At 40.1% G+C, this 25,531-nt stretch overlaps 2 protein-coding genes across 4 annotated transcripts in view; one reads left to right on the forward strand and one right to left on the reverse strand.

Moving 5' to 3' along the window:
* The window catches only part of LOC129727185 (homeobox protein ceh-9), an 18,152-nt gene extending 16,071 nt beyond the window's left edge, over positions 1-2,081 (forward strand). Inside the window, exons 2-3 of the mRNA XM_055684745.1 lie at positions 1,517-1,598; positions 1,671-2,081. Coding sequence (XP_055540720.1) covers positions 1,517-1,598; positions 1,671-1,977 — 389 coding nt within the window. The 3' untranslated portion in view covers positions 1,978-2,081. The remainder of the gene's footprint in view (positions 1-1,516; positions 1,599-1,670) is intronic.
* Positions 2,029-25,516, reverse strand: LOC129727159 (synaptic vesicle glycoprotein 2C-like). Of its 3 annotated transcripts, none has more exons than XM_055684688.1 (12): positions 25,389-25,516; positions 24,420-24,493; positions 23,942-24,118; positions 23,654-23,872; positions 3,782-3,944; positions 3,647-3,716; positions 3,554-3,587; positions 3,351-3,492; positions 3,152-3,290; positions 2,463-3,091; positions 2,280-2,407; positions 2,029-2,220 (listed from the first exon to the last, which is right to left on the reverse strand). In XM_055684688.1, the coding sequence occupies exons 3-12, from the start codon at positions 23,943-23,945 to the stop codon at positions 2,165-2,167; spliced, it is 1,584 nt and encodes a 527-aa protein (XP_055540663.1). In that variant the 5' UTR covers positions 23,946-24,118; positions 24,420-24,493; positions 25,389-25,516; the 3' UTR covers positions 2,029-2,164. The 3 variants fall into 3 exon arrangements, with proteins under 3 accessions (XP_055540663.1, XP_055540673.1, XP_055540657.1); XM_055684698.1 differs by having other exon boundaries at positions 25,385-25,491; XM_055684682.1 differs by lacking the exon at positions 25,389-25,516 and having other exon boundaries at positions 24,420-24,921.
* Between the last annotated feature and the right edge of the window lie 15 nt (positions 25,517-25,531).

Genomic DNA, 25,531 nt, shown 5'->3' on the forward strand with positions numbered 1-25,531 from the left:
AATTCTGACTTTGACGCATTACGAGAAATTCTTTATGCTTCTTCAACAAGCACGATATGCTTGTGCCTTGTCAAATACATATTTTTTGCACAAAAAAAATACTACAGGCATAATATCGCCAAATATAAATGATATTCTTTTGAGTGTTGTTGAATACATTCCAAAAATTGATTTGCAGGGAGGCTGAAAATAAAAATACGTACAGTCGCTGAGCAAACACATTGATTCTGTCTGCAGACTCTGTATATTTTGTAACAAAAAATCCCCTATTTACAGTGTTTAGTCCCACGTCACCATTTCATACAACCCTAGGGCTGTATACCTCGTAGTATTTTACAACCAGAGATTATATTCCTTTTTCAGCATTCTCTTCCACACGAAAAATCCATTTTCACTGCAGCGATTTAACTCCTGGTGAACAGCCCTCGAAACGTCATGAATTGTTTTTCTTCATGGAATGAAATTCGTCTTCTGCGGCCTCACACCACGCCTCCCGGTCAGGTCGATTTTCGTAAAAGAGAATGGCCAGAAGTGGTTCTGTACCCAGTTAAATAAACCAATAACTTACCGGGTAGTCTGCGCTCCCAATATCCGTTTGGACAAACCTTGGCTTCTTTCGTTGCTGCGCCGGCATCCTCACAAAACATTTGCATCCGAAGATCCAAAGTTTGTCCAAATCCAGCTTGCGATTAAATCACAATTCTACTGGAGAAACACCACTCGGCAAGGTCAGCCTTGGTGAAGCTACAGCAACTTTTATGCTAACTGGATGGCCCAGTTTACGCAGATAGAAGGCGTCATAGAATCAGAAGGCGTTATTACGCCGTGTGTGTAACTGGGCATTAACATAAATGAATATCCTTTGACGTTGCTAACAAAGCCATGCGACCCCAACATCACTATTTTATATGCATAAAAAATGATGAAAGAAAGTTAAGTTAATCGAAAAGTAAAGAATTTTTTATATTTCAACTTAATTGTGTTTGACGATAGACATTGGTTTTTACCACTCATTTCTTTGCCATTTTTGTGTTATACCATCAGACCCAAATAACGTTGCTATATGGCGCATTGAAGGTGACCTCGTGCCCTGGCCAACCGTTGTTTGCCGATAACAAAGACTTTTATAGACGCTACTATACCCTTACAACTGTACCACACTCAACAGGCTTGATATAAAGAGACGTACTCACCGATAATTCTTATTTAGGTTTTTCAATCAACGAAATTGCAGAATCGAAAAAGTTGGCCAATTGCAGACAATTTTTTCCCAAACTTTCACACTGAAAACGTCTACTATATAAACCAAATTTTCATCGCGATTGAAAATGTTGACATTTGATTTCGACTGTGGCCTGCTTCGATTCTTGTCGGTGCACCTCTTTGCAAAAAAAATCATCATAATTATTATCATAATTAAACAGCAATTGGCATGTCAATAGCTAAGATCTTTGTTTCCTTCATTATACCTACAGTTTTAAAATCCTGAAAACACATTGTTGTATTATTGTTACAGATTCTAAAGCGTCAGCGAAGCGACGAAAACAAGGCGCGGAGCGCAAACCACGACAAGCATACAGCGCTAAACAGTTGGAGAGGTAAAATCGTGGAACAATTGAAATTCAACAAATAATAATATTGTATTATCCTCCACACAAAAAAAAACACAGGCTAGAAAACGAATTCAAACAGGACAAATACCTCTCGGTCAGCAAGCGGCTCGAGCTCTCGAAGAGCCTCAATTTAACGGAAGTGCAAATAAAAACGTGGTTTCAAAATCGTCGCACCAAATGGAAGAAGCAGCTAACCTCCCGGCTAAAGATCGCCCATCGGCAGAGTCTCTACGCTAGTCAGTTTATCGGTACAACGAATTTCCCGTTCATATCGGCCTCCCCCAGTCTGGTGCAAGCGTCGATACTGAGCTTCAATGTTCCCAAAATGACTGACAAAAGCATCGAACGGCTCTTTTCGCAGTGAAAACGGGGAGGGGTTATATGTAGATGAAAACTAAAATCTAATATACATATCTTTATTACTCAAAACCAACTTTATTTACTCATTTGCACTAAAACTGTACGAAGCTTCACAATATGCTCACAATTTTTAACTGATCTTAACAGAGAAAAAAAAACAACTTTATCACTTAATCAGAACGGATCTTCGATCATTCGAGGGCTTGACTTCCTGTGTTGGGTAAGAAAAGGCACAAAACTCCACTGGCTGTGATGGGAAAAAAAGATTACTCGTCGATGTAAAAAAATTTGAATGAGTTTTCTTACCAAAAAGCATAGCAGAAAAGACCACAATCGGGACGACGCAGTTCAGATCGATCAGATATCCAAACAGCAGATTACCGGCCAGCGCACCTCCGCGCCCAAATGTCAACGATAAAGCCGCTGCCATCACCCTGTACGGGAGAGAATGGGTTATTCAGAACGAATAAATGGAAAACTGTAACAAACCTCAAATTAGTTGGGAACAAATCCACCATCACGCAGTAAACCGTACTGATGGCCATGGAGGTTAGGGCTTCAAAAAGACAAGATAAAACTAGATTTTGCATCGAATTTACCACGAAGTAGAGCCCAACAGTAACGGCGGCTGCCAGCAGAAGACTCGAAACTAGGAAAAATTTCGCTCCCAAACGATGAACACATAATGGAAGCCAAAAGCTGGTGGGTATGCAGGCAACACCCAGAATAACCGTGTGCAGATACACACTAGTGTCAATGGATCCTCCACAGAAGTCATCAACCAGTGTCCCGTTAACGTCGTCCAGCACGATCGAGGACACGTCGCACACCGAGGCGGACGTATTGGGAAACTTCGTCTCGTACGCCTCGAAACGGTCGAACAGCTCCGGAAACCAAATCATCAGCGTGTAGTAACTGCTAGTGATTCCGAACTGAATCAGACAGGTGAGTAGGGTGTTGCGGAGATGAGGTTTGAAGCAGAGTGCCTTCGTTTGGTCCCAAATTTCCATGAATAAAATCTTCAAATGTTTTCGCTTTCTCATGCTTAGCGTACGTTTCGATCGGTTGTGCGTTTCCATGATAGTGTTTACTTTATCGTTTCCTTTCAAACTTTTTATCTGAAATTTTATACACAAAGAATTAGAGGGAGATAATTATCCTGTCAATGTGATTGTTACTGGATATTCTGAGCGATCTCGTCCTGAGTTGGTACCGTAAATATCTTTGATAATCTCGAGCGCTAAATCAGTTTCCCCACATTCGATTAGAAACTTTGGACTCTCCGGGAACATGTACAGACTGCATCCTAGGATTAGACTGGTTTAAAACGAAACATTTAGTTGTTAAGAAATCACTGACAAAACTTGACAGACAAACCTGGGAAAGGAACATACGGCAACGAATAAATTCCAACTGCTGAAACTCCACGAGAACATCCTGTCGTTCATAGTCCACTCGTGATGAATTTTCAGCTCCATTGGAATTATTAGCCATGCAATTAGAGGTAGTAAAATGATACCTGTGAAAAAGGATCATTCAACAGATTAATGGAAAAGTTGAGGAGCCAATAATTGCTTCACCTGCTGTCCAGAACATTTCCATCCAACAAAGAATCTGTGGAGAAATGTATATATTATAACCTCAAACTTCGCACATAATCAAGAGATTTCTACCTTCTCTCGGTATTTCGTTGGTTGGAACTCTCCTAAATATGGGAAACAAATCCCCATGGCTCCTGTAATTCTAAGAGGGAGAGAAAAAACCACTTATGAACCACAATTTTTTCACAGAGAGTTTGAACTACCTACGCAAAGCCGTTGATAAACCTAAGCAGCATAAAAAGGCTAAAGATGGGTGTCATTGACGATAAAAGTCCTGTAATTCCGTCCAAAAGTAGCGCCGCGATCAGCACGATTCGCCTTCCCTTGGTGTCCGCGAGGCAGCCCCAGAAGTACGAGCCGATCACCATGCCTGCGATGGGGGAAGAATCACACGTAAATAGTTATTAAAAAACAATGATTACTATTTACTTAAACCAAAAAGCAGACTTTGATTTTTCGCTTTTTTTTTAGTTTCTCTCATTTGTGACAAAATGGTCGAAACATGCCGAAAATATGAAAAAATGATGAAAATGGCTTTAAAAGTGCGTGTTTTTTTCTGGCAGGATTTTGGCCCAATCTGGATAGAATCCTTCGGAAGTACTGAGATGGTAAAAAACAGAAAGCCAAAATCGGAAGCAAACTCCTATACTAACAATACAATTTTACTAAGTCACAAAAGCGACAGAAATCACCAGTTTTGGCGGTTGTGTTTACTAGAAACAGATTATCACCAAGCGAAATTGTTAATCAATACAATTCCATCTGGGTTAATCAGTTGATCCTTTTTGAGTTGGAAAAAATAATAATTTGCATTCAGTTTGCTTTCCTCTAACAGTAATTTTATATCGCAGTGTGCTTAGAGATTTGACGCATGCTGGAATATTCTACCAGTTAATGCTCGGGAACCTTACAAAGTCACTGTAACATTTCGATACCAAAGCATAGCGTTTTCCGTATTAAGAATACCTAGCGGAAAATTCCGGTAATAGATACAAATGGTTTCGAACGTGAAAACTAAAAAAAAAACATTTATTGCTAATCTATTTTAGGCTGATAACAATTCACCCAATCTGACAGCTGAATCATGCAACCTGTGAACTGCTTCACAAATGTTAGATGTAGATGCTGACCAGTATCAAAAACTTGTTCCCTCTAATCAAATGACTATTGCGCCATTCGATATTTCAATAATATGTTAGGATACTAAGAATTTTTTTTTTCTTCATCTATAGTTTATTTGACACGGCACAAATACAATTCAATGTTTAACGGCGCCAATTATATCTGGTAGCTTACTTTCTAAAGTATCTTAATAACTAAAAGCAAATTTTTTATCCTCGCTGCCGACTACGAGCTGAAACTAAATCTAACTTAAAGCTAGAATATTTTGCATTAAAAGCACAGGTTTGCTGTTTGATGGTTTTCATTGCCATAGGTAAGCAGCATATTAAATTTGTTCCGCTGCTGGGCCAAGATATTACGGACTGGCATATTGGGTTGTCTCCTACGGGACCTGAGAGTATCGTGCGGGACTAGTTGCTGTTTCCGGATCCGGGGTCTAAACGTGTTCTTGTCGTTTGGTTGGATGTAGGCGGAAGGGAATAGGATTAAACTGGGGCGTGGATGGATTTCAGGAAAATGTATATAAGGGACATGTAGGATAGGTCACGGCTCGCCAAGACATCACGAACAGGAACAGCCGACTGCCTACCTTCCTGGCGTCACGGTGTACAGGGCATGACCAAACAACGTGCTCTATGTCGTGATAACCTTCACCAAAGGCACAGATACCACTTTCCCCGAGCCCAACACGACGGAGATGCGCGTCAAATCTATAGTGATTGGACATAAGCCGGGACATCACGCAAATGAAATCCCGACCTACATCCAACCCCTTGAACCACGGGTTCGTCGATACCTTGGGGATTATGGAATGTAACCACCTTCCCAGTTTCCCCTTGGTCCAAGAATTTTGCCAACTGTTGATCGTATTCTGACGTACAAATGCGAAAAATTCATTAAAGGCAATTGGTCTTACATAAATATCACCGTTTGTTGCGCCCACCTTAGCCAAAGAGTCCGCTTTCTCATTACCCGGTACCGAGCAGTGAGAAGGGACCCACGCTAAGGTAATCTGAGTAGATTTTTCGGATAAAGCACTCAGATGTTCCCGTATTTTCCCCAGGAAATACGGAGAGTGCTTAACATCTTTCATCGATCGGAGAGCCTCTATGGAACTGAGACTGTCCGTAAAGATGAAATAAAGGTCCGTGGGCATTTTTTCGATAATCCCTAGGGTGTACTGAATTGCAGCTAATTCTGCGACGTAAACAGAAGCAGGATTATCGAGCTTATGGGAGACGGTTAAATTGTTATTGAAGATACCGAAGCCAGTGGACCCATCAAGAAGTGATCCGTCAGTGTAGTACATATTGTCGCAGTTGATGTTTCGATATTTATTGGAAAAAATTTTAGGGATCTCCTGCACGCGTAAATGATCCGGGATTCCACGAGTTTCTTCTATCATGGATGTATCGAAAAACACAGTAGAATCAGAAGTATTTGATAAGTCGACACGATTTGGAATATTCGAAGAAGGGTTAATATTTTGGGACATGTGATTGAAATACAATGTCATAAAACGGGTTTGAGAATTAAGTTCGATTAACCTTTCAAAATTTTCAATCACGGGACGGTTCAAGACCTCACATTTGATTAGAATACGAGAAGACAGGCTCCAGAGGCGGGTTTTCAATGGTAGTACTCCAGCCAAGATCTCCAAACTCATCGTATGGGTCGATTGCATGCAACCCAAGGCGATACGCAAACAACGATATTGTATTCGCTCCAGTTTGATCAAATGTGTGTTTGCTGCGGAGCGGAAGCAGACACACCGTACTCAATGACAGACAATATCGTTGTTTGGTAAAGCCTTATAAGGTCTCCTGGATTGGCTCCCCACCATTGTCCGGTTATTGTACGAAGAAAATTCACTCTTTGTTGACATTTTTTCATCAGATACCTCACGTGACAACCCCAGGTGCCTTTAGAGTCGAACCAGACACCAAGATATTTGTGTACCAAAACCTGAGAAATCGTTTTACCCATTAATTGTGTTTGAAGCTGAGCAGGCTCATGCTTCCTAGAAAAAACTACTATCTCAGTCTTCTCCGGAGAGAATTCGATACCTAGCTGTAAAGCCTAAGCAGACAAATTGTCCAATGTATCTTGCAATGGTCCTTGCAAATCGGCAGCTTTGGCTCCTGTAACAGAGATTACACTGTCGTCTGCAAGTCATCTTATCGTGCATGAATTTGCCAGACATTCGTCGATGTCATTTACATAAAAGTTGTAAAGAAGGGGGCTTAAACATGAGCCCTGGGGAAGACCCATGTAGCTAATGCGAAAAGTTGCCAAATCGCCGTGCGTAAAATGCATGTGCTTTTCGGACAGCAAATTGTGCAAAAAATTGTTCAAAATTGGAGAAAATCCTTGTCGGTGAAGTTTACCCGAAAGAATGTCAATAGAAACGGAATCAAAAGCCCCCTTAATGTCCAAGAACGCAGACGCCATTTGTTCTTTGCGAGCATACGCCAGCTGAATATCTGTTGAAAGCAACGCAAGACAATCATTCGTCCCTTTGGCACGGCGGAAGCCAAATTGAGTATCTGATAGTAGACCATTTGATTCGACCCAGTGGTCTAAACGACGGAGTATAATTTTTTCCATCAATTTCCGGATACAGGATAGCATTGCAATCGGCCTATAAGAGTTGTGATTAGAAGCTGGTTTCCCTGGTTTTTGGATGGCGATCACCTTCACTTGCCTCCAATCTTGCGGTACAATGTTTTGCTCCAGGAACTTATTGAACAAGTTCAACAAGCGCCTCTTGGCATTGCCGGGTAGATTCTTCAACAAGTTGAATTTGATTCTATCTAACCCAGGCGCGTTATTGTTACAGGACAGAAGGGCAACTGAAAATTCTGCCATCGTAAAAGGTGATTCTATCGCGTCGTGGCCCGGAGACGCATCGCGAACAATATTTTGCTCAGGAACAGAGTCCGGACATACTTTCCTGGCAAAATCAAATATCCACCTACTTGAAGACTCCTCGCTTTCGTTGACCGTTACGCGATTCCGCATTCTTCGGGCTGTGTTTCAAAGAGTGCTCATCGATGTCTCCCTCGACGTCTCGTTCACGAACCGACGCCAATATCCGCGTTTCTTTGCTTTAGCCAGGCTTTTAAGCTTGGTATTAAGCTCCGAATACCGTATATAGTCGTCGGGTATACCTCCCTTCTGGTAGGCCAAAAACGCGTCGGATCTTTGCGTGTAAACATCGGAGCACTTTTTGTCCCACCACGGAGTGGGAGGCCGTTCTTTGATCGTTACGCCGGGATATTTCTTCGTTTGGGCTTGCAACGCGGCGTTGAGAATCAAGCCCGCGAGGAGGTTGTATTCTTCAAGTGGTGGATGATGTTGAATCGACTCGACCGCTTTTGAAATCATTTCCTCGTATAACTTCCAATCGACATTCCGTGTGAGGTCATACGGAATGTCAATTGGTCGCATGCGAGTCGACCCGTTATTAATTGAAATAAGAATAGGCAAATGGTCGCTACCGTGAGGATCAAGGATTACCTTCCATGTGCAATCCAACCGTAGCGACGTCGAACATAAGGATAGATCCAAAGCGCTTGGGCGCGCTGGAGGTTTCGGGATACGTGTCATTTCACCGTTGTTTAAAATAGTCATGTCGAAGTCATCGCAAAGGTTATAAATTAAAGAGGAGCGGTTATCATTGTAAGGGGAACCCCAAGCCACACCATGAGAGTTGAAGTCTCCCAAAATCAAACGTGGCGAGGGAAGAAGTTCTATTAAAACCTGTGCTCTGGGAGGAATATATATTGAGGCAATACAAAGCTCTTTACCTTGTATTGTCATTTGACATGCGACAACTTCGATGCCTGGAATCGAGGGGAGGTTAATACGATAGAAAGAATAGCACTTTTTAATCCCTAAAAGTACTCCTCCATATGGGGTGTCTCGATCAAGGCGAATAATATTAAAATCATGGAAGTTGAGATCAATATTTGAAGTAAGCCAAGTTTCACAAAGGGAAAATGCATCGCATTTGTTTTTATTTATCAAAACTTTAAACGAATCAATTTTTGGTAAAATACTTCTACAATTCCACTGTAAGACAGAGATAGAATCCTTCATATACGCAGTTGAATTAGGCATCGAAGGATACAATCGCTGCAAGGAGGGGCCATTGGGCAGTCAACTGCTTCAAAAATGATCTAACTGTTGGGAGGAATGCTGTAAGAAAAATTTTAATTGGATCGGGTACATTGAAATTTTCAAAAATCCAGTCCACAATGTCAGAAAATTTCACTAATCCAGAGTTTGTTTCATCAACTGGATGTGCAAAAGGAACAACTGGGGTTTTAGATGTTCCTGGCAGTGCTGGGAACTCCTTCTGGGACTTTAAATTTGCAAGCCCAGGAGGAGTTTGCTTCGGTTTTTCCGCAGCACTGTTTGGTTTGTTCGTACTTTTCATTACACTTTGGGAAATCTTAGGACCTTTACGGGGAAGTTTAGGAGAAGAAACATTTTTCCTCTTCCTAGACTCCCCAGGATTGGCATAAGATGTTCCCGCTGATGAATCGTCAGAATCGGTTTCATCAGAGGACAACAGATCAAAGGGGTTCGATGTTATGGGAGAAGTGGTCACGGTCTTCTTCAGCATCTCAGCATAAGAACGCTTTGAACGCTCCTTAAGTGACCGCTTGATTTTATCTCTGCGCTGCATGTACACCGGGCATGTGGAGAGCTCATGCTGGTTTTCTCCACAGTAAATACATTTTTCAGCATTAACACTGCAAGAATCTTCCGCATGAGTCTCCCCACACTTGCTACATCGTGCCTTATTGCAGCAGTAGGCGGCTGTGTGGCCTAACTGCTTGCAATTGGTGCAATTCATAACACGGGGTACATACAATCGCACAGGCAGACGAACCCGATCGATCGAGACGTGGCTAGGGAGTGCAGATCCGGCAAACGTAACGCGAAACGAGTCTGACGGAGTGTAAACTTTTTTACCGCCGACGAGAGACATGGACCGCAATTGCTTACAATCCAAAATCTTCGCCTGTGTTTCGGTATTTTTGAAGCAACCGGTTGCGCTTTTTAGGATACACTCGACAGACAGACTCGAATCGGTTATGACACCGTCGATCTCCACGTCTCGTGCGGGTATGTAAACGCGATACTCGCGTGTGAAGAGCTCAGAGCAAGCGATAGCATTGGCCTGTGCCAGATCACTGACCACGACACGGAGCTTGTTAGGTCGGACCTTGGAAATTTCGGTCACGGCCTTGTACCCCTTCGTCAGGTCTTTAGCAATTTGCAGTATGTTTAAACGCTTTGAATTCACTCCTGCCTTTGGACGAAAATAAACAGTATAGCTGCCCTGTTGAGATCCGTCCGGGTAAAGCCTGGGGCGAGGGGGGACTGGAGAATGAACAGGGGAGGGGGTAACAGCAGGGTCAGGGTCAAGGGGGTTCGGGGATGGTGGCACGGGAGGCGAGGGATCTATATCCATCGCGCCAAATGTAGCGCACTAGCGCCGACAAGAACACGTACCTCTTTACTTCTTCCTTCCAGCAGTGGTTGTCCGATCGTTCGAAGCTGCACCCAAAGCAGCCAGCAGCACCAGTACAGCAGCACCAATACAGCCACCAGCAGTGAGCCGGGTGTGAGATCACTCAGCACAGCGACACGGACTCGACTGTCAACTGATGGCCTTGAATAATACGCTCTTTTGTTTGGCTATTCGTACACACGGACCGGATTGTAATAGAACGACCACTTTGCACGTCCGTTTCTGTCGAGTGTTCGACGCGGAATGATACTAAGAATTGTTTTTCTTTGTTTCGCAATATGAGAAAAAATCGAACGAAATTGATTGCTCAAATTTGCGCCTCCTAGTAACAATTGAAAAAAAAATCATTTTTTTTCATTTTTCGACTTTCTCGAGTAGGGTCCCCCTTAACCCTATAGTGCCCAAGTTAATTTTCAGACGAACTTCGAAAAAATCACTATGAATCTTGCAAACATTTCCATAAGTATTGATTGAAGCTTTTTAGCGGTGTAACTGAAGACCATCTAAAGGCGGCACTGGGCAATAGAGGGTTAATGTGAAATATGTTCAAATGCTATCAACAAAATTTTAGAAAATATTCTTCGAATTGTTGTAATAGGCATTACTTGGGTCCCTTTTATCAACACAACAAACAGTTTTTGAAAATGTTTGATATTCACATCAAAAATATGTCACATGAAACTATGCACTATCATATAAATGCAAATAAAACAGCCTGTAAGACACAAAAAATTCAAATCACGTTATTTTTTTGTCGTTTTTTTTACGGACCCCAGACACATTACCCGGTCCGTTACCTGATCCGGAAGGCTTTATACCGAAAAAAAAACGAACTTTGGAGGTTCCAGTGGACTTCTGACCGGACTTTCCGGACCCTACCCGGCCCGATGTCGAACGCTAGTCATTTGATCACAGTGCACAGTGGTCCAGAAAGTGGATTAAGCGGTATTTAATTTTTTCTGCAAAAACGGCTGTTGTTAGGTTTGTAGTGTCTTCTAAAGATATTTTGTATTTCGAAAGGGGATTCTTTTTATTAAAAAAAATATTACCGTGGCCCTACTTTTATCGAAAATAGCGAAACTAACTTTTTTGCAAAAGAAGATACAGTTCTGCTTATTTCAAAAAAGTTGTAGAACAATTTATTTTGAACAACTTTGCTGAAGAAAGCTAGTCTTTAACTAGCATACTTAATACGGTATGATGAATTTTAGATCGTAGGTTAGGGTGTATCTAAAAAATCATGTTTTTTCAATGTAACTTTTTTATTTTTTATTTTTATAAAATCTGGTCTTCTGATGACTTTTAGGACTGCTAAAGTCGCACATTTTCTCTGGATACTGGAAAGCGATATCTTATTCACATGAATAGTTATCAGATTTTTACTTTTTAAATACGCCCTTTTCAAATGTTTGTATCTAGCTAAATAGCAGACACAATCTAAAACTATTCATTGCGTTAAAAAGGTCGTACTTTTTGTATAAAATAATTAAAATCGGGAGCGTGGATATTTTTCTAACTCAAATAAATTCAGTTTGAATTTTCCAGTTTTGATTTGAAATTTTCATTGTTTTTGTGTTACACAGTGTTTTTATCATTTACACAGTCTTTTGTTTTATAAGGTGATGGCTTTTCGCGTGTGCACAAACAACTATGAAATAGTAAATCATAGCAAGCGTTTGATTTGTGCCATTTTATATAGCTGCTGTCAATCGTTTGGTTCTGTATCGCATAGCAAAAATCAATAAGGAAGTCGCACGTGAATGGATCGTAAATCAACTCGCGAGTGGTAACAGCAGTTCCGTCATTTTCGAAAATTTGTCAAAATATAAAAGCATTTGTGTAGTGGAGGCGCATTAAAAAATAAAAATAATAGAGTTTCAGCTCAAGTCACGTTGGACGAAGTGTGTACGAAATCGTAAAAGGTTTTTCAAGCGACACGAAACATGGCTCTAACAAATTGTAGTGTTTCCGAAGAAATTGGTAGTAAGAGGTCGTCATAGTAAATCATTTGCAGAAAGTTGCTGTAAAACCAAGAAAAATAAGGTTAGACAGATAGCAATGAATTTCTTGCTTGAGGAGCTCGATCAGGCGACGATTAATTCTGAGAATTTTTCCGGCAATCGTCGCACTGCTCAACTTATACAAGAAGCGTCAAACGTTCAAGGAAGAAAATTAATATTCCCAAGGCATTAACAGCTGAAGAAGCAGTTGGGTTTCTTTGTAAAAATAATTTTTCTAAAGGCCAGTACCTAAACATACGAAAGACGACATTAGAGAGAGGAGCAGATATATATCCCGCCTACAACCTGCTACTGTTAGCTTAGAATCGATGCTATCCCCAAGGTAAAATTATACATTTTTCGTACCATTATGATGTTCACCACAGTTATGACCCACATGCTACATTTACATCTTTTACAGATATAACGGTAAAAACTTCTGAAGCATACGTTCCCTTGCAGAATCTTATTGATCATACTATACGAAGACTTTTTCAATATTTGAAGTATGACACTTCGAATCGAAAAGAAAATTTTGTGATGATCTTTAAATGGGGTTGTGATGGGAGCAGCAATTAAGGTTTGTTCTTCGGTATTTTGTTATCAATTTTATTTGCATTATTGAATTTTACGATAGATATAAACTATAATATGGTTGGTTAATGACTGGACCAAAGGTGCATAACAGTTCCCACTAGTGAACCTCAGCCTTCCAGCTACCGTACCCCTACCTTCTCGTGGTACCAACTGATGTGCGAGTAACCAGTGGAAAGATCGGGTAACCAACCCTGGTGGGACTGCTGGTCGCATGCTGACAGGGGGCGGGGCTTCCTTTCTCGGAAGGGAGTTTCCTGGGATCAACACCAACAGAAGCGTTCTAAGTAACGCAGTGTCCTTCTCAAGTCCTGGAAGTGCCCGGGACTGTAAACAATGGCACTACGATGGCCCTCCTGCGACATAGTGGGGTTGGTCGCTGGCCTTGCAAGCCCGCACCATTAAAAAACAACAGCAACGAACGCAATAACGTTAAGTACGGACCGGAGCAATCGGATAAGACCTAGGCACCGAAAACGGACTAACGATTGGATTCTCGGAACATGGAACCGCCGATCTCTCAACTTCCTAGGAAGTACCCGCGTGCTTTCCGAGGAATTGAAGACCCGCAAGTTCAACATCGTAGCGCTAGCGGTACGATGGTGCGTACGTACAGGGATGGTCACACCATCTACCAGAGTTGTGGAAGCACACATGAGCTGGGAACAGCTTTTATAGTGATGGGAGAGATGCAGAAGCGGGTGATCGGGTGGTGGCCAATCAGCCCTAGAATGTGCAGGTTGAGGATCATAGGCCGTTTCTTCAACATTAGTATTATCAACGTGCATAGCCCACACCTCGGAAGTACCGATGACGACAAGGACGAATTCTACGCGCAGTTGGAAAGTGAATATGACCACTGCCCAAAACATGATGTCAAGATCATCATCGGGGATTACAACGCTCAGGTTGGCCAGGAGGAGGAGTACAGACCGGTGATTGGACGATTCAGTGCACACCAGCTGACGAATGAAAATGGCCTCAGACTAATCGACTTCGCCACCTCCAAGAACATGGCCATACGTAGCACCTTCTTTCAGCATAACCTCCACCATAGACTCACCTGGAGATCACCGAATAGAACAGAAACACAAACCGACCACGTTTTGATAGATGGTCGGCACTTCTCGGACATTATCGATGTCAGATCACATCGAGGCGCTAACATCGATTCGGATCACTACCTAGTGATGGTTAAGATACGCCAAAAACTATCCGTTGTGAATAACATACGGTACCGTCGCCCGCCACGGTATAATCTCGCGCGACTGAAGCAACACGACATCGCAACACAGTACGCGTCATCGCTCGAAGCTGCACTGCCAGAAGAGGAAGAGCTTGAAGAAGCCCCTCTAGGGGATCGCTGGAATGCCGTGAAAACAGCTATCAGCAGTGCTGCGGAGGAAGTTCTGGGACACGTGCAACCGAATTGACTTAACGAGGGGTTTGACGAAGAATGTCGGCAGATTTTGGACGAGAAGAACGCAGCGCGGGCAACAATGCTGCGTAGAGCCACCCGTCAGAATGTGGAGCGATATAGACTGAAACGGAGGCAGCAAGTCCAACTCTTCAAGGAAAAAAAGCGTCGCCAGGAAGAGGAGGAATGTGAAGAACTCGAGCAGCTGCACCGCACACATGAAACACGAAAGTTCTACCAAAAACTCAACGGATCCCGCAGAGGCTTTGTCCCACGAGCCGAAATGTGTAGGGATAAGAATGGAGGCATTTTGACGGATGATCGTGAGGTGATCGAAAGGTGGAAGCAGCACTACGATGAACACCTGAATGGCGTGCAAGCAGGGGACCACAACAGGAGCGGAGAAGACGTGGTCGGTGCAACGAACGACGAAGATGTGCCACCCCCCACAATAAGCGAAGTTAAGGATGCGATCCGGCAGCTCAAGAACAACAAAGCGGCCGGAAAAGACGGCATCGGAGCTGAGCTAATTAAGATGGGCCCCGACAAACTGGCTAGCTCGCTGCATCGGCTGATCGTCGAGATCTGGGAAACAGAACAGCTACCGGAGGAGTGGAAAGAAGGGGTTATCTGCCCCATATACAAAAAGGGCGACAAACTAGACTGCGAGAACTATCGAGCGATCACAGTCCTGAATGCCGCCTACAAAGTGTTTTCCCAGGTCATCTTCCAACGCCTGTCATCATTAGCCAGCAGGTTTGTAGGAAGTTATCAGGCCGGCTTCATGGAAGGACGGTCAACAACTGACCAAATCTTTACACTGCGGCAGATCCTCCAAAAGTGCCGTGAGTTTAGAGTCCCTACACACCATCTTTTCGTCGATTTTAAAGCCGCATACGATTCAATAAACCGACAAGAGCTATGGAAAATTCTAGACGAAAACGGCTTCCCGGGGAAGCTGACAAGACTGATAAAGGCTACGATGGAGGATGTGAAGTGTTGTGTGAGAATTTCGGGTGGAACGTCGGACCCATTCGAGTCTCACAGGGGGCTCCGACAAGGTGATGGTCTCTCCTCCTGGGGCGCAACGAGCGAGATGGGTGGACCAGATGGAGCACGATCTGCAAAGTACCGGGTGCCCGCGGAACTGGAGGCAGGCGGCCATGGACCGAGTGAATTGGCGGAACCACGTTATGCAGGCCATGTCTTAGGACGTACGGCCATCTAAGTAAGTAAGTAAGTAAGTAAGTAAGTAATAAACAAATATTTCTTGATGAAAATGAGCCTGGCGAGATTCTAGAATACCGTGCTGGACCGAAATCCATGCACATGATAATCTTCGACGGTCAACAAAATCAAGAAATCACATATTGCTTTAAACTGACATGTTTACTTATAGGTCTACTTATATTTTATCACTATTTTAAAGCAAAATGATTAAAATCACTCTGAAACTCGAAAAAATCATGTTTAAATAGAACATGTTTTGAATCGGAATCCGTACACAGTTTTTTGTCTGAATCAAAACCCGTACACTTTTGAATCGAAATCCGCGCACACGCGATATAGACTTGATCAAAGTCCATACAACAATAAATCAAACTCCGTATAGATATAGTAGTACATAAATGAACATCTTTTATTTATAATTTATCTTTAAATTTACGAATAAATATATTTTGAGAATTAATTTGTTCCTAAAGTTTCACACGGTTTTCTAATTTTTATATCAGCTGAAATAGTGCAATTTTCGTAGCGTTTCGTTGCGGCACCCCTTATTGTAGCAACCGGAACGCCGGGACCTTTCGAAGCTTCCCGGTACGACTTACCCTAGCGCACCTCAGTCACAGCTCCTTCGAAATTGTTTGCCGTATATTTATACTTGTTTTCTTCCATTATATGCTGAAAACAAGAAGGAAGTTCAACAACATATGCATGATACGCACGCTGTACGGATTTCGATTCAAGCAATTAACAAGGATCAAAATCCGTACGGCACAGTTTTTGTTGAATAAATACGATTTACACTATTCACCAGACTATATACAGCTCGAAAATGACGAAGACTTACCTTTTCCATCAAAATTAAGAAGATTCACAGAGTAAAACACGTATATCCCACTTGAAAAACGTTTTCAACTGAAGAACGTTTTCTTAGTAAATTCTCTAACGATACAACGAAATGACAACTGAAACCGACACACGATTGATTTTTTATTTTTATTATTTTTATTTCATGGCCTACTGACGCATAGTTTAATTTAACAGAAGGCCAACAGGTCAACGGACATGTACATGTAACTATCATATGAATTTTCATTTTTTTAATGCTCAAAATTGAATAAAAACGTCAAGGTGTACGGATTTCGATACCGTGGTACAGCGATTCTAATGTTTTCGCAATTTTAATTGTGCCTCTTCGTTTGTTGACAGAGAGAGGTACAGAAAAGGAAATTATTCGGAATAATGGTTACTCTTCCTCAGTTTCCCTTTGCCGACCCAAAAAAAAATTGTTTAAAAAAGAAAACGCTCAACTGACGTACCAGGAAGTTATTGCACTCAACACACAAATTGAGAAACTTCACCCAACTTTTATCAACTGCATTTCAATTTCATCAAAAATGATTTTTTGCATGAATGACACAAAAGTGATTAATGATTTAACTAAAACAAGTTCACAAGCTTGCTAAATATGTCATCGTTCAGGAAAAGCATTGAATTTACAGAAAAACGATCGTGATATAAACGATCCCGAAAAATACAAATTAGGGATGTCACCCTTGCACGCCTACATTCGCTCCATGGAACTGTTGCTGAAAGTGGGCTATCGTTTAATTATGGCTAAACCATCGTGACGAGTATCAAAAAACAACCCAGTTGTTAAAAAAACGAGAGATCACTATTCGGAATGCATTGAAAGAGCAGTTAGAATTGCGAATTGATGAGCCTCTACCTGGTGGTGGCAATTCGATTGACGGTAATTGTGCACGCAGGTTTTTGCGGAGTGTATGAAACAGTATCTCAAATTACAAACTTGAGGAGAGAGCTACTTGAGAGGTTCTACGTGATTTTAACGTTGATTAACAGTAGGGTGGAAATATCTGTACAGGAGTTTGAACGATACGCTAAGCAAACCAGACAACTTTTGGTGAAACACTACGGGTGGTATGCTTTGTCCCCAACCGTACATAAGCTAAGGTTCATGGAGCTGCAATTTTTAAACATACGCTTCTACCAACAGGAATGTACAGTGAGGAGGCACAAGAAGCACGAAACAAATTCATTCGCAAATACAGAGATTTCCATTCTCGAAAATTTGATCGGTTGGTGAATTTGGAAGACGTTTTCAAGCGATTACTTTCATCGTCTGATCCTGTGATTGCTCTAACGAATAGGCCACCGGTCAACGTAGCAGAGTTGAAGCTTCCAGAATATGCAACACATTCAGTGTTGACGTATTCTACATCATGATGCAAATATACATAAAGTATAAATAAAACCAGATAATTGATATAACATTAATTTGATAAAAAATAATTTCATGATCCACAAAACTATTGTAAGAAGGTTTTTGCTGTGATTTCACAATAGATTTAAGTAATATAGACCGATTAAATACAAGAAAATAATAAAAATATAATAGTATGCGAGTTTCATGTATCAAAAAATTTTAATCAAAACTGGAAAATTCAAACTGAATTTATTTGAGTTAGAAAAATATCCACCCTCCTGATTTTAAATATTTTATACAAACAAGTACGACCTTTTTAACGCAATCAATAGTTTTAGATTGTGTCTGCTATTTAGCTAGATACAAACATTTGAAAAGGGCGTATTTTTAAAAGTAAAAAGTAAAAATCTGATAACTTTTCTTGTGAATAAGATATCGCTTTCCAGTATTCAGAGAAAATGTGAGCCTTTAGTAGTTCTAAAAGTCATCAGAAGACCAGATTTTAAAAAAATCAAAAACAAAAAAGTTACATTGAAAAAACATGATTTTTTAGACACACCCTAGCCTACGATCTAAAATTCATCATACCGTAAAAAGTATGCCAGATAAAGACTAGCTTTCTCTAGCAAAGTTGTTCAAAGTAAGTTGCTCTACAACTTTTATGAAATAAGCAGAACTGTATCTTTTGAAGTAGAATACTTCTCTCAGGAAGTTCAGCTACATAGGGATGTGAAATGAAAATCTAAAACCGGAAAAAGTGAAAAATATGTCCAATTTCAAATGCTAATAAATCGGTTAGTATTCGATGGATTTCCTTCGTTCTGGCAGCAATAGATTGGAAAATCTTCCAAGATTCTTCCCAAATGAAGAGAATTGTAATTTTATTATTCAAACTATTGTACTATTGAAAATAGTCAAGCCTTGTCTAAACGAAAAATTCGACCTCTGGTTGGTCGTTATATGATTGCTTCCCAAGCACGGTCGACAGAATCATATACCTTCCAATTGAAAATATGCTATTTGGCCTATATAAGAGCCTGTTTTAGCCGAAGCCGCTCATAATAGTTCTAGACAGCGACAACAGCAGTCATCCCTTAGCAGCAGCAGTAGCAGAGCAGTGGATATCAGCGATAGTGGATAGCGACCACAGCACAGCTGTGGAGTAGCAATGGATACCGCACTAGTTGCAGCGGATCTCAGCATCGATAGCAGCTGGACCAGCTGATGCAGGGGCAGCGGATACCAATGGCAGCGTATAGCGGCCACAACTGTGGCATGGCTACGAATAGCGTAGCAGTTGCAGCGGGTATATCTGGACATGAAGCATTTATGCAATAATTGAATAAAAATTGCAATTGCAGCAATCGGCCTTTTTCAAGGCTACTAAATGTTTTTGGAAGAGCATAGTGAATGGTTATTAATAAACTGCAACTGAGGTTTGATGCTGGCAAATGCACAACAATGTGATGTTTATTACGATTTGTTGATTCTGTGCATAACAAGCGGTATATACGGAACAAATCCGATATCAAACAGAAAATTTTGGTACGTTCTGCTCACGATGCTGAGTCTGGTTTAGAAAATTCACAACACTTCATTAACAAGGATGTAGCGCCTTGAAGAAGACGGTTATGGTTAGACATCACAGCAGAATTTCGACCTTTATACTCATGTCTACCATCGGCAAAATCAAACACGCAACAATTTACTTCCATGCGACACGGGGACGGGAACATTTTCTTCTTCCAAGCCGACACAATACATATTATAGCTTAATGAATTGCCTTAATGAGAGCTCTATCGGTCCGGCTCGAAATAATGTCCACAAGAAATCGTTTTTGTATATCTGTGTTGCGAAACTGAGAAAATCTGTAGGAACTGAAAATAAACTGAAATGAATGAGATGTATTTTTCGTACATGAGTATTACGCCATAGGAAATAAAATTTTTCAAACGTTGTAGAATGGTATAACTGGAAACAATTTAGCCACACCTATTTTTCAGTTATATCATGCAACTGAAGTTTGATGCTGCTGCAAATGCACAGCAGTGTGATGTTTATTACGATTTGTTGATACTGTGCTTAACAAGCGGTATATACGAAACAAATCCAATTTCGAAATGACTGACACGCAAGCAGCCAAGTTATCTTTCTTGTAAAAGTATTCTACTTCAACCTTGCGGTCGTGGCTTAGCACACAACCCTCCTGTGATTTTTTTTTGAAAAAAAGTTAGTTTTGCTATTTTTGATAAAAATAGGGCCACACTAATATTTTTTCATTAAAAAGAAGCCCCTTTCGAAATACAAAATATCTTTAGAAAACACTACAAACTAAACAACAGCCGTTTTTGCACAAAAAATTAAATACCGCTAAATCCACGTTCTGGACCACTGCACAATGGTCCAGAAACCAAATTTAGTAGGAAATTTGGGTCTAGAGCTCTATATCAACGTTTTAGAGAAAAACTTTCTTCTACAAAGTTGTTACATATGATAATGCGCTTATTGAAAAATTATCAAAAATTAGGGTGACCAAAATTTTCGAAGCAATCAACTATCTAACTTTTTTATCTTTTAGGATATAAGAAAGACTTGTTTTACATTGTTATAGCTCCAATAATTTTAAGTAACTTTGTAAAAACAAGTTTTCTTCTATCTTTGAAAACAACCGATTTATATTGAAAAAAAAACACATTTTGCGCTTTAACTTCTTTATTTCAAGTTTCACCTTTAAACTGCCTTTGAACGACTTTTAAAGCTTTTTAAGAGAAGCAATTTGCAATTCTGATATCGCCAATATCTCTGTTCTACTAAAAGTTATTGATGTTTTTCATCAAAAAACATGCGTTTTTCTTTTGTTTGTCATTCATTTTGGGGCAAACATAAAAAATATCTCTTGGTCTCATTTTGAAGGGCATACTTGACTCTATAAATGGAGGAACTTTTAGAGATATGTTATTTTTTAAATTTGAGTAAATTCAATTTAAAAACAAGACGAAAATTTCAATAATTTTATACATTATGCATATAAAAGCACCCAGATTTACGATTTGGTATTTTTTTCTTATAACTAGACGTAATTACCTTTAATTTGACCCAAAAAGATCAAAAATCGATCAACTGGTTCAAAAGTTATGATTTTTTTTTAAATAAAATACATAGGGTGACCATAAAAAACGGCTATATTCGATGTATTTTATTTAAAAAAAATTCATAACTTTTGAACCAGTTGATCGATTTTCGATCTTTTTGGGTCAAATTAAAGGTAATTACGTCTAGCTATAAGAAAAAATACCAAAACATAAATCTTGGTGCTTTTATATGCATAATGTATAAAATTATTGAAATTTTCGTCTTGTTTTTAAATTGAATTTACTCAAATTTAAAAAATAACATATCTCTAAAAGTTCCTCCATTTATAGAGTCAAGTATGCCCTTCAAAATGAGACCAAGAGATATTTTTTATGTTTGCCCCAATATGAATGACATACAAATTAAAAACGTATGTTTTTTGATGAAAAACATCAATAACTTTGAGTAGAATAGAGATATTTACGATATCAGAATTGCAAATTACTTCTCTTAAAAAGCTTTAAAAGTCGTTAAAAGGCAGTTTAAGGGTGAAACTTGAAATAAAGAAGTTAGAGCGCAAAATGTGTTTTTTTAATATAAATCGGTTGTTTTCAAAGATAGAAAAAAACTTTTTTTTACAAAGTTACTTAAAATTATTGGAGCTACAACATTGTAGAACAAGTTTTTCTTCTATCTTCAAAGATAAAAAAGTTAGATAGTTGATTGCTTCGAAAATTTTGGTCACCCTAATTTTTGATAATTTTTCAATAAGCGCATTATCATATGTAACAACTTTGTAGAAGAAAGTTTTTCTCTAAAATATTGCGATAGAGCTCTAGACCCAAATTTCCCCCTAAATTTGGTTTCTGGACCATTGTGCACTGTGCAGTGGCAAGAAAAATCAAATTATGGCCCCTATTACAGAAGACGAGGCGAGCAACTCGACTCGCCCGCAGTCACTGACGAGGTGAGCAAAATGTTTTATTAGGTAACGCGAGTGAAACTTGGCTGGTGATGGCTGATTGACAGACGAGCTACTCGTTCAAAATCAAGCCGACTCGCCATCTGCAATATCAAAATTGGTCAGACGAGTAACTCGCCATTCGCCTCGTCTTCTGTAATAGGGGCCTACGATTTGTTTTTATGCTCAAAATAGCTTATAACAGACACCAAATAAAAGAGAAAAAGACTTCAATGCAATTGCCTCGAACATAGGGACTTTTCAGTGGCCAGCCTCGAAATAATGACCAAGGCACTAAAAAGTGACTTGCTATCAGCTTTGTTAAAGCCTGATCAAAGCAAGCCATATAATTGTGGTATGCTGTGTTTTCATTCATCGGCGTCTCAGTTTACCAGTCACCGAGGTGTTAGTTGTTTTTACTCTATTTTCAGTTTTTGATGATAGACCATTTTATGAAGCGTTTCAAAACTCATTTCATGAATGAAATTTTGACGGAAAGCACTGAACCGCTGAGCAATACCAACATCAGCAGGTTCCGTGTCACCTATCAGTTCGTAAAATGGTCTTTTCAATGATTGTCGCAATAATGTCACCCCTTGATAGCCCTTCTATAGCGACATACGGAAGTGATAGTGATAATTTGGCAAAAATTTACGAAACCGAAAAACCTTCGGTGCGTATCTAAGTAGCAGCGATAGCGTTGATTTGGATCGGATCGTGCAATCGTGCAAATAAAACGACGTATTTCTCGTCCACCAAAACTCACATCCTGTGGATGCCCGATAAGCTGTCTTGTCAGATGATCACATCATTATACGTCGAGCATATTGGAAGCTAGAAATCACCGGAAGAACAAATTTTTATTGCAAAAGTGTCGATCGAGTGTCCGTGAAAACGAGAAGTATACTCCAGCATTAAAAGTAGGATACGTAAGATACATTCTTATCGTTTTCAAATGGAAATGTCCGACAAACAACCCATAGATAGTTTTCGTAAAGTTGTCGAGCATTTGAAAAACCAAAAAAGAGCGTTTGGAACTTACAACTTTCCTCAAACTGGCTGAATTGCAAAGTGAACATTGGGAATTATTTCTTCAGTTGAACTCACCCTCAATTAGAGTTAACAAAATTGTTTTAACAATTTTTGAATAGGACCGTCCATTCATGGCGGCTGGCTCTTTTCATGCAACCGTGGCAAGTCGGTGCACCAATCACCAGCAGTAACGTTTCCGAATATAACCTTACAAATGAACTGTACGAGCAAGTTAAAATGGATCTTGACCAAATTCCGGGTCAAAGGTAATACCTTACTATAACTGTGGAAGTGGTTCGGGTGAAAACAAATATGTCTTTAATGACAAATTCTCTCAATAGTCTAGGTTTAAAAAAGGAAATAAATGTTTTCATCACTGGAGTGAGTCGATATCGAAGGTACCATCGACGCAAGGAAATGTATCGGGTCAAACTTGAAAAAAAAAATCGCCTCGACATCAAAAGATACTTTAAGAGTTGAAAAAGTAAGTGAAAGAAATTGAAAGCGATGTTTGAAAATCTATGTATTACACCGCATTAAAGATGTCGTTTAGCACGTTTTAACAACTAGTTAAATCCTAAAGTTTTCCACAATTAGCGCCTTCATGTCTGGTGCCGTTTTATCGGGCGAATCGCTAATCAAAATTTAAACACAGTTTAAAAGCTTCTTGGTATATACCTGTACACTGTTATAAAGACACCAGGTATATAGCTGACACTACATTTAATGGTCAATTCGCAACTTATACAGAGCAACTGTAGCGCACGTGCTGAGCCACTAATAATTCCGCAGGGTACGTGAACCCATTGTGGGTAACAACAATCAAGCACGTGTGCCCGATATTTTCACGATCATTGGTGCCAACAAAATATTCATCAACTTACCCAGCATCGGTGCGGCTGTAAGCCAGCCCTTTGCCTCGGACGTCATTTGAAAATCACAAGTCGCCGACGGTAGAACAAAAGAAATAATTGTAATGCCAACCGCGGTGTTTGCGTAAATTAACCCACAAACCACTAGCAACAGGTAGTGGAATTTTCCAAAACCGGTCAGAATCAGTGCATTCTCGTAATCGGCGCTGCCACCCTCGATGAAGTCCAAACCTGGATTCGAAAAGAAAATCACTTTTGTAATAACAGATTTCCTGGCACCACTGAGTTCTGAAATATTACCCATTTTTATAATCAATTTCTTTTTCCGTGGTTGATATTTTCTTCAGTAAATTATTTTGATGCTTCCTCGTGCCTTCAGCTGTTGGCGTAATGTTGTTGACTAAGTACAAAGCGGCTTTCGTTGTTTTTGTTATTGTTGCTGTTGTACTGAATAGTTTGAATTCAAACTGTAGTGCACTGTAGAAGAATGTAGAACTATCATCATCACCATCAGCAGAGTTATTTCACCGTGGAAAATATTTCCCTCCTAATAGGACCATTTCTCTCCACACGACACATAAAATGCATTCCGCAGGGCGCAACTGTTATGCACTTGTTGATAAGTTCTTTGTCACCGTATTGCAACGTCATTACGCGCCTTGCCAAAAAAAAAATTGCACAGTTGACGCAATGGTTGTTAGGAAACCGTGTTGTTGTTTTCTCATTCAGCGTGAAGAGCAATAGCCTACTAGTTAGGAGATAAAGAACCGACTTTTACCTTGATAACTTATTTTTTCTTGAACATTTTTGCACAATACACAAAACTTGAACAAACGATCTTCTCAATCTTAGCTGTGTTATTATTATATAAGGTATACATGTATTTCTAACTAAAATTAAGCGTTTCCTATTCGAATGTTCGAACAAACACTGAACCGTTCTAATTTTTCGATGGCACAAAACTAAAAATTGTCCATTAATTATATCATAAACTGAGGAGCATTATGGTTCGCGTGTCACACAATGGATTCTAAACTATCAACCGCACTTGAAAAAAACGGGGCCTGATCTTGGCGCGCTCATCAACAGACAGTGCAGCTCAACAACAATTAAAAAAAAAGGAAAAAACTGCGCACTTGACTTTCACACGAATAGTAAAAATAAAATTCTCTAGGGTTGCTAAATCTTCCCTTCCGAGGCGATTCTGATCTCTCAGCTCAGGTGATAGCGGAGGAAGAAAGTGCATCCACTTTCATTGAGCGCGCATTTTAAACTGAAAGCAAACTAACAGCACTATATTTTTACTTTAAAATTAGAAGCCAGTTCCGCGTCTGTGTCTATATATGTAACTAACCACATATTATACAACTGAGGCGTCTTCCAACACGTATGTTAGGGCTGGTTATTTGTCATATCATTTGTATGTAAAATGATGTTGGGTGTTGATCAGATTAAAGATGATCACAACCCCCTGAATGAATGACTATCCTTAAACTTGTACTTGAAAAAAGCAGTTCACGTTTTCGTTCTACGTAAAGCAAACCGTGCGATTCGAATGCTCACTAAGAACATCATTTAAAGGGCACCCGGGAGCTTTATTTCGTTTGACAAACAACAAGCCAAGTTAATTGGCTCCCGGGAGACCGGGAGGAAAGTCGCGCACACTAAGAGCAGTTTCTGGGGGTGATGCCAAAGTTTGTGTGAACATTCGAAATGATAACGCTACCTTCTAGTGCTTCATACCTACTTGTAATTAATTAGTAGCTAAATTTATCGTTAATTATATTCACATCGAACAAAACATAACACACAAAAAAATAATCTTCAACCAATCTTTGAATCTGTCATTTTGTAACAATCGAGCCGAGTGTGATCTCTATTGTTTGCTGC

Source organism: Wyeomyia smithii, chromosome 1 (genome assembly GCF_029784165.1).
Source record: "Wyeomyia smithii strain HCP4-BCI-WySm-NY-G18 chromosome 1, ASM2978416v1, whole genome shotgun sequence".
NCBI classification, from domain to species: Eukaryota; Metazoa; Arthropoda; class Insecta; order Diptera; family Culicidae; genus Wyeomyia; species Wyeomyia smithii.

Excerpts from the sequence above, each read along its gene's own strand:
- LOC129727159 (XM_055684688.1), bottom strand. Across the intron at positions 3,092-3,151 it reads GAGATCGCTCAGAATATCCA|ATAAAAAGTTTGAAAGGAAA; the intron begins GTAACAATCACA and ends ATAAAATTTCAG. Across the intron at positions 2,408-2,462 it reads TTGTTCCCAACTAATTTGAG|GGTGATGGCAGCGGCTTTAT; the intron begins GTTTGTTACAGT and ends TCTCCCGTACAG.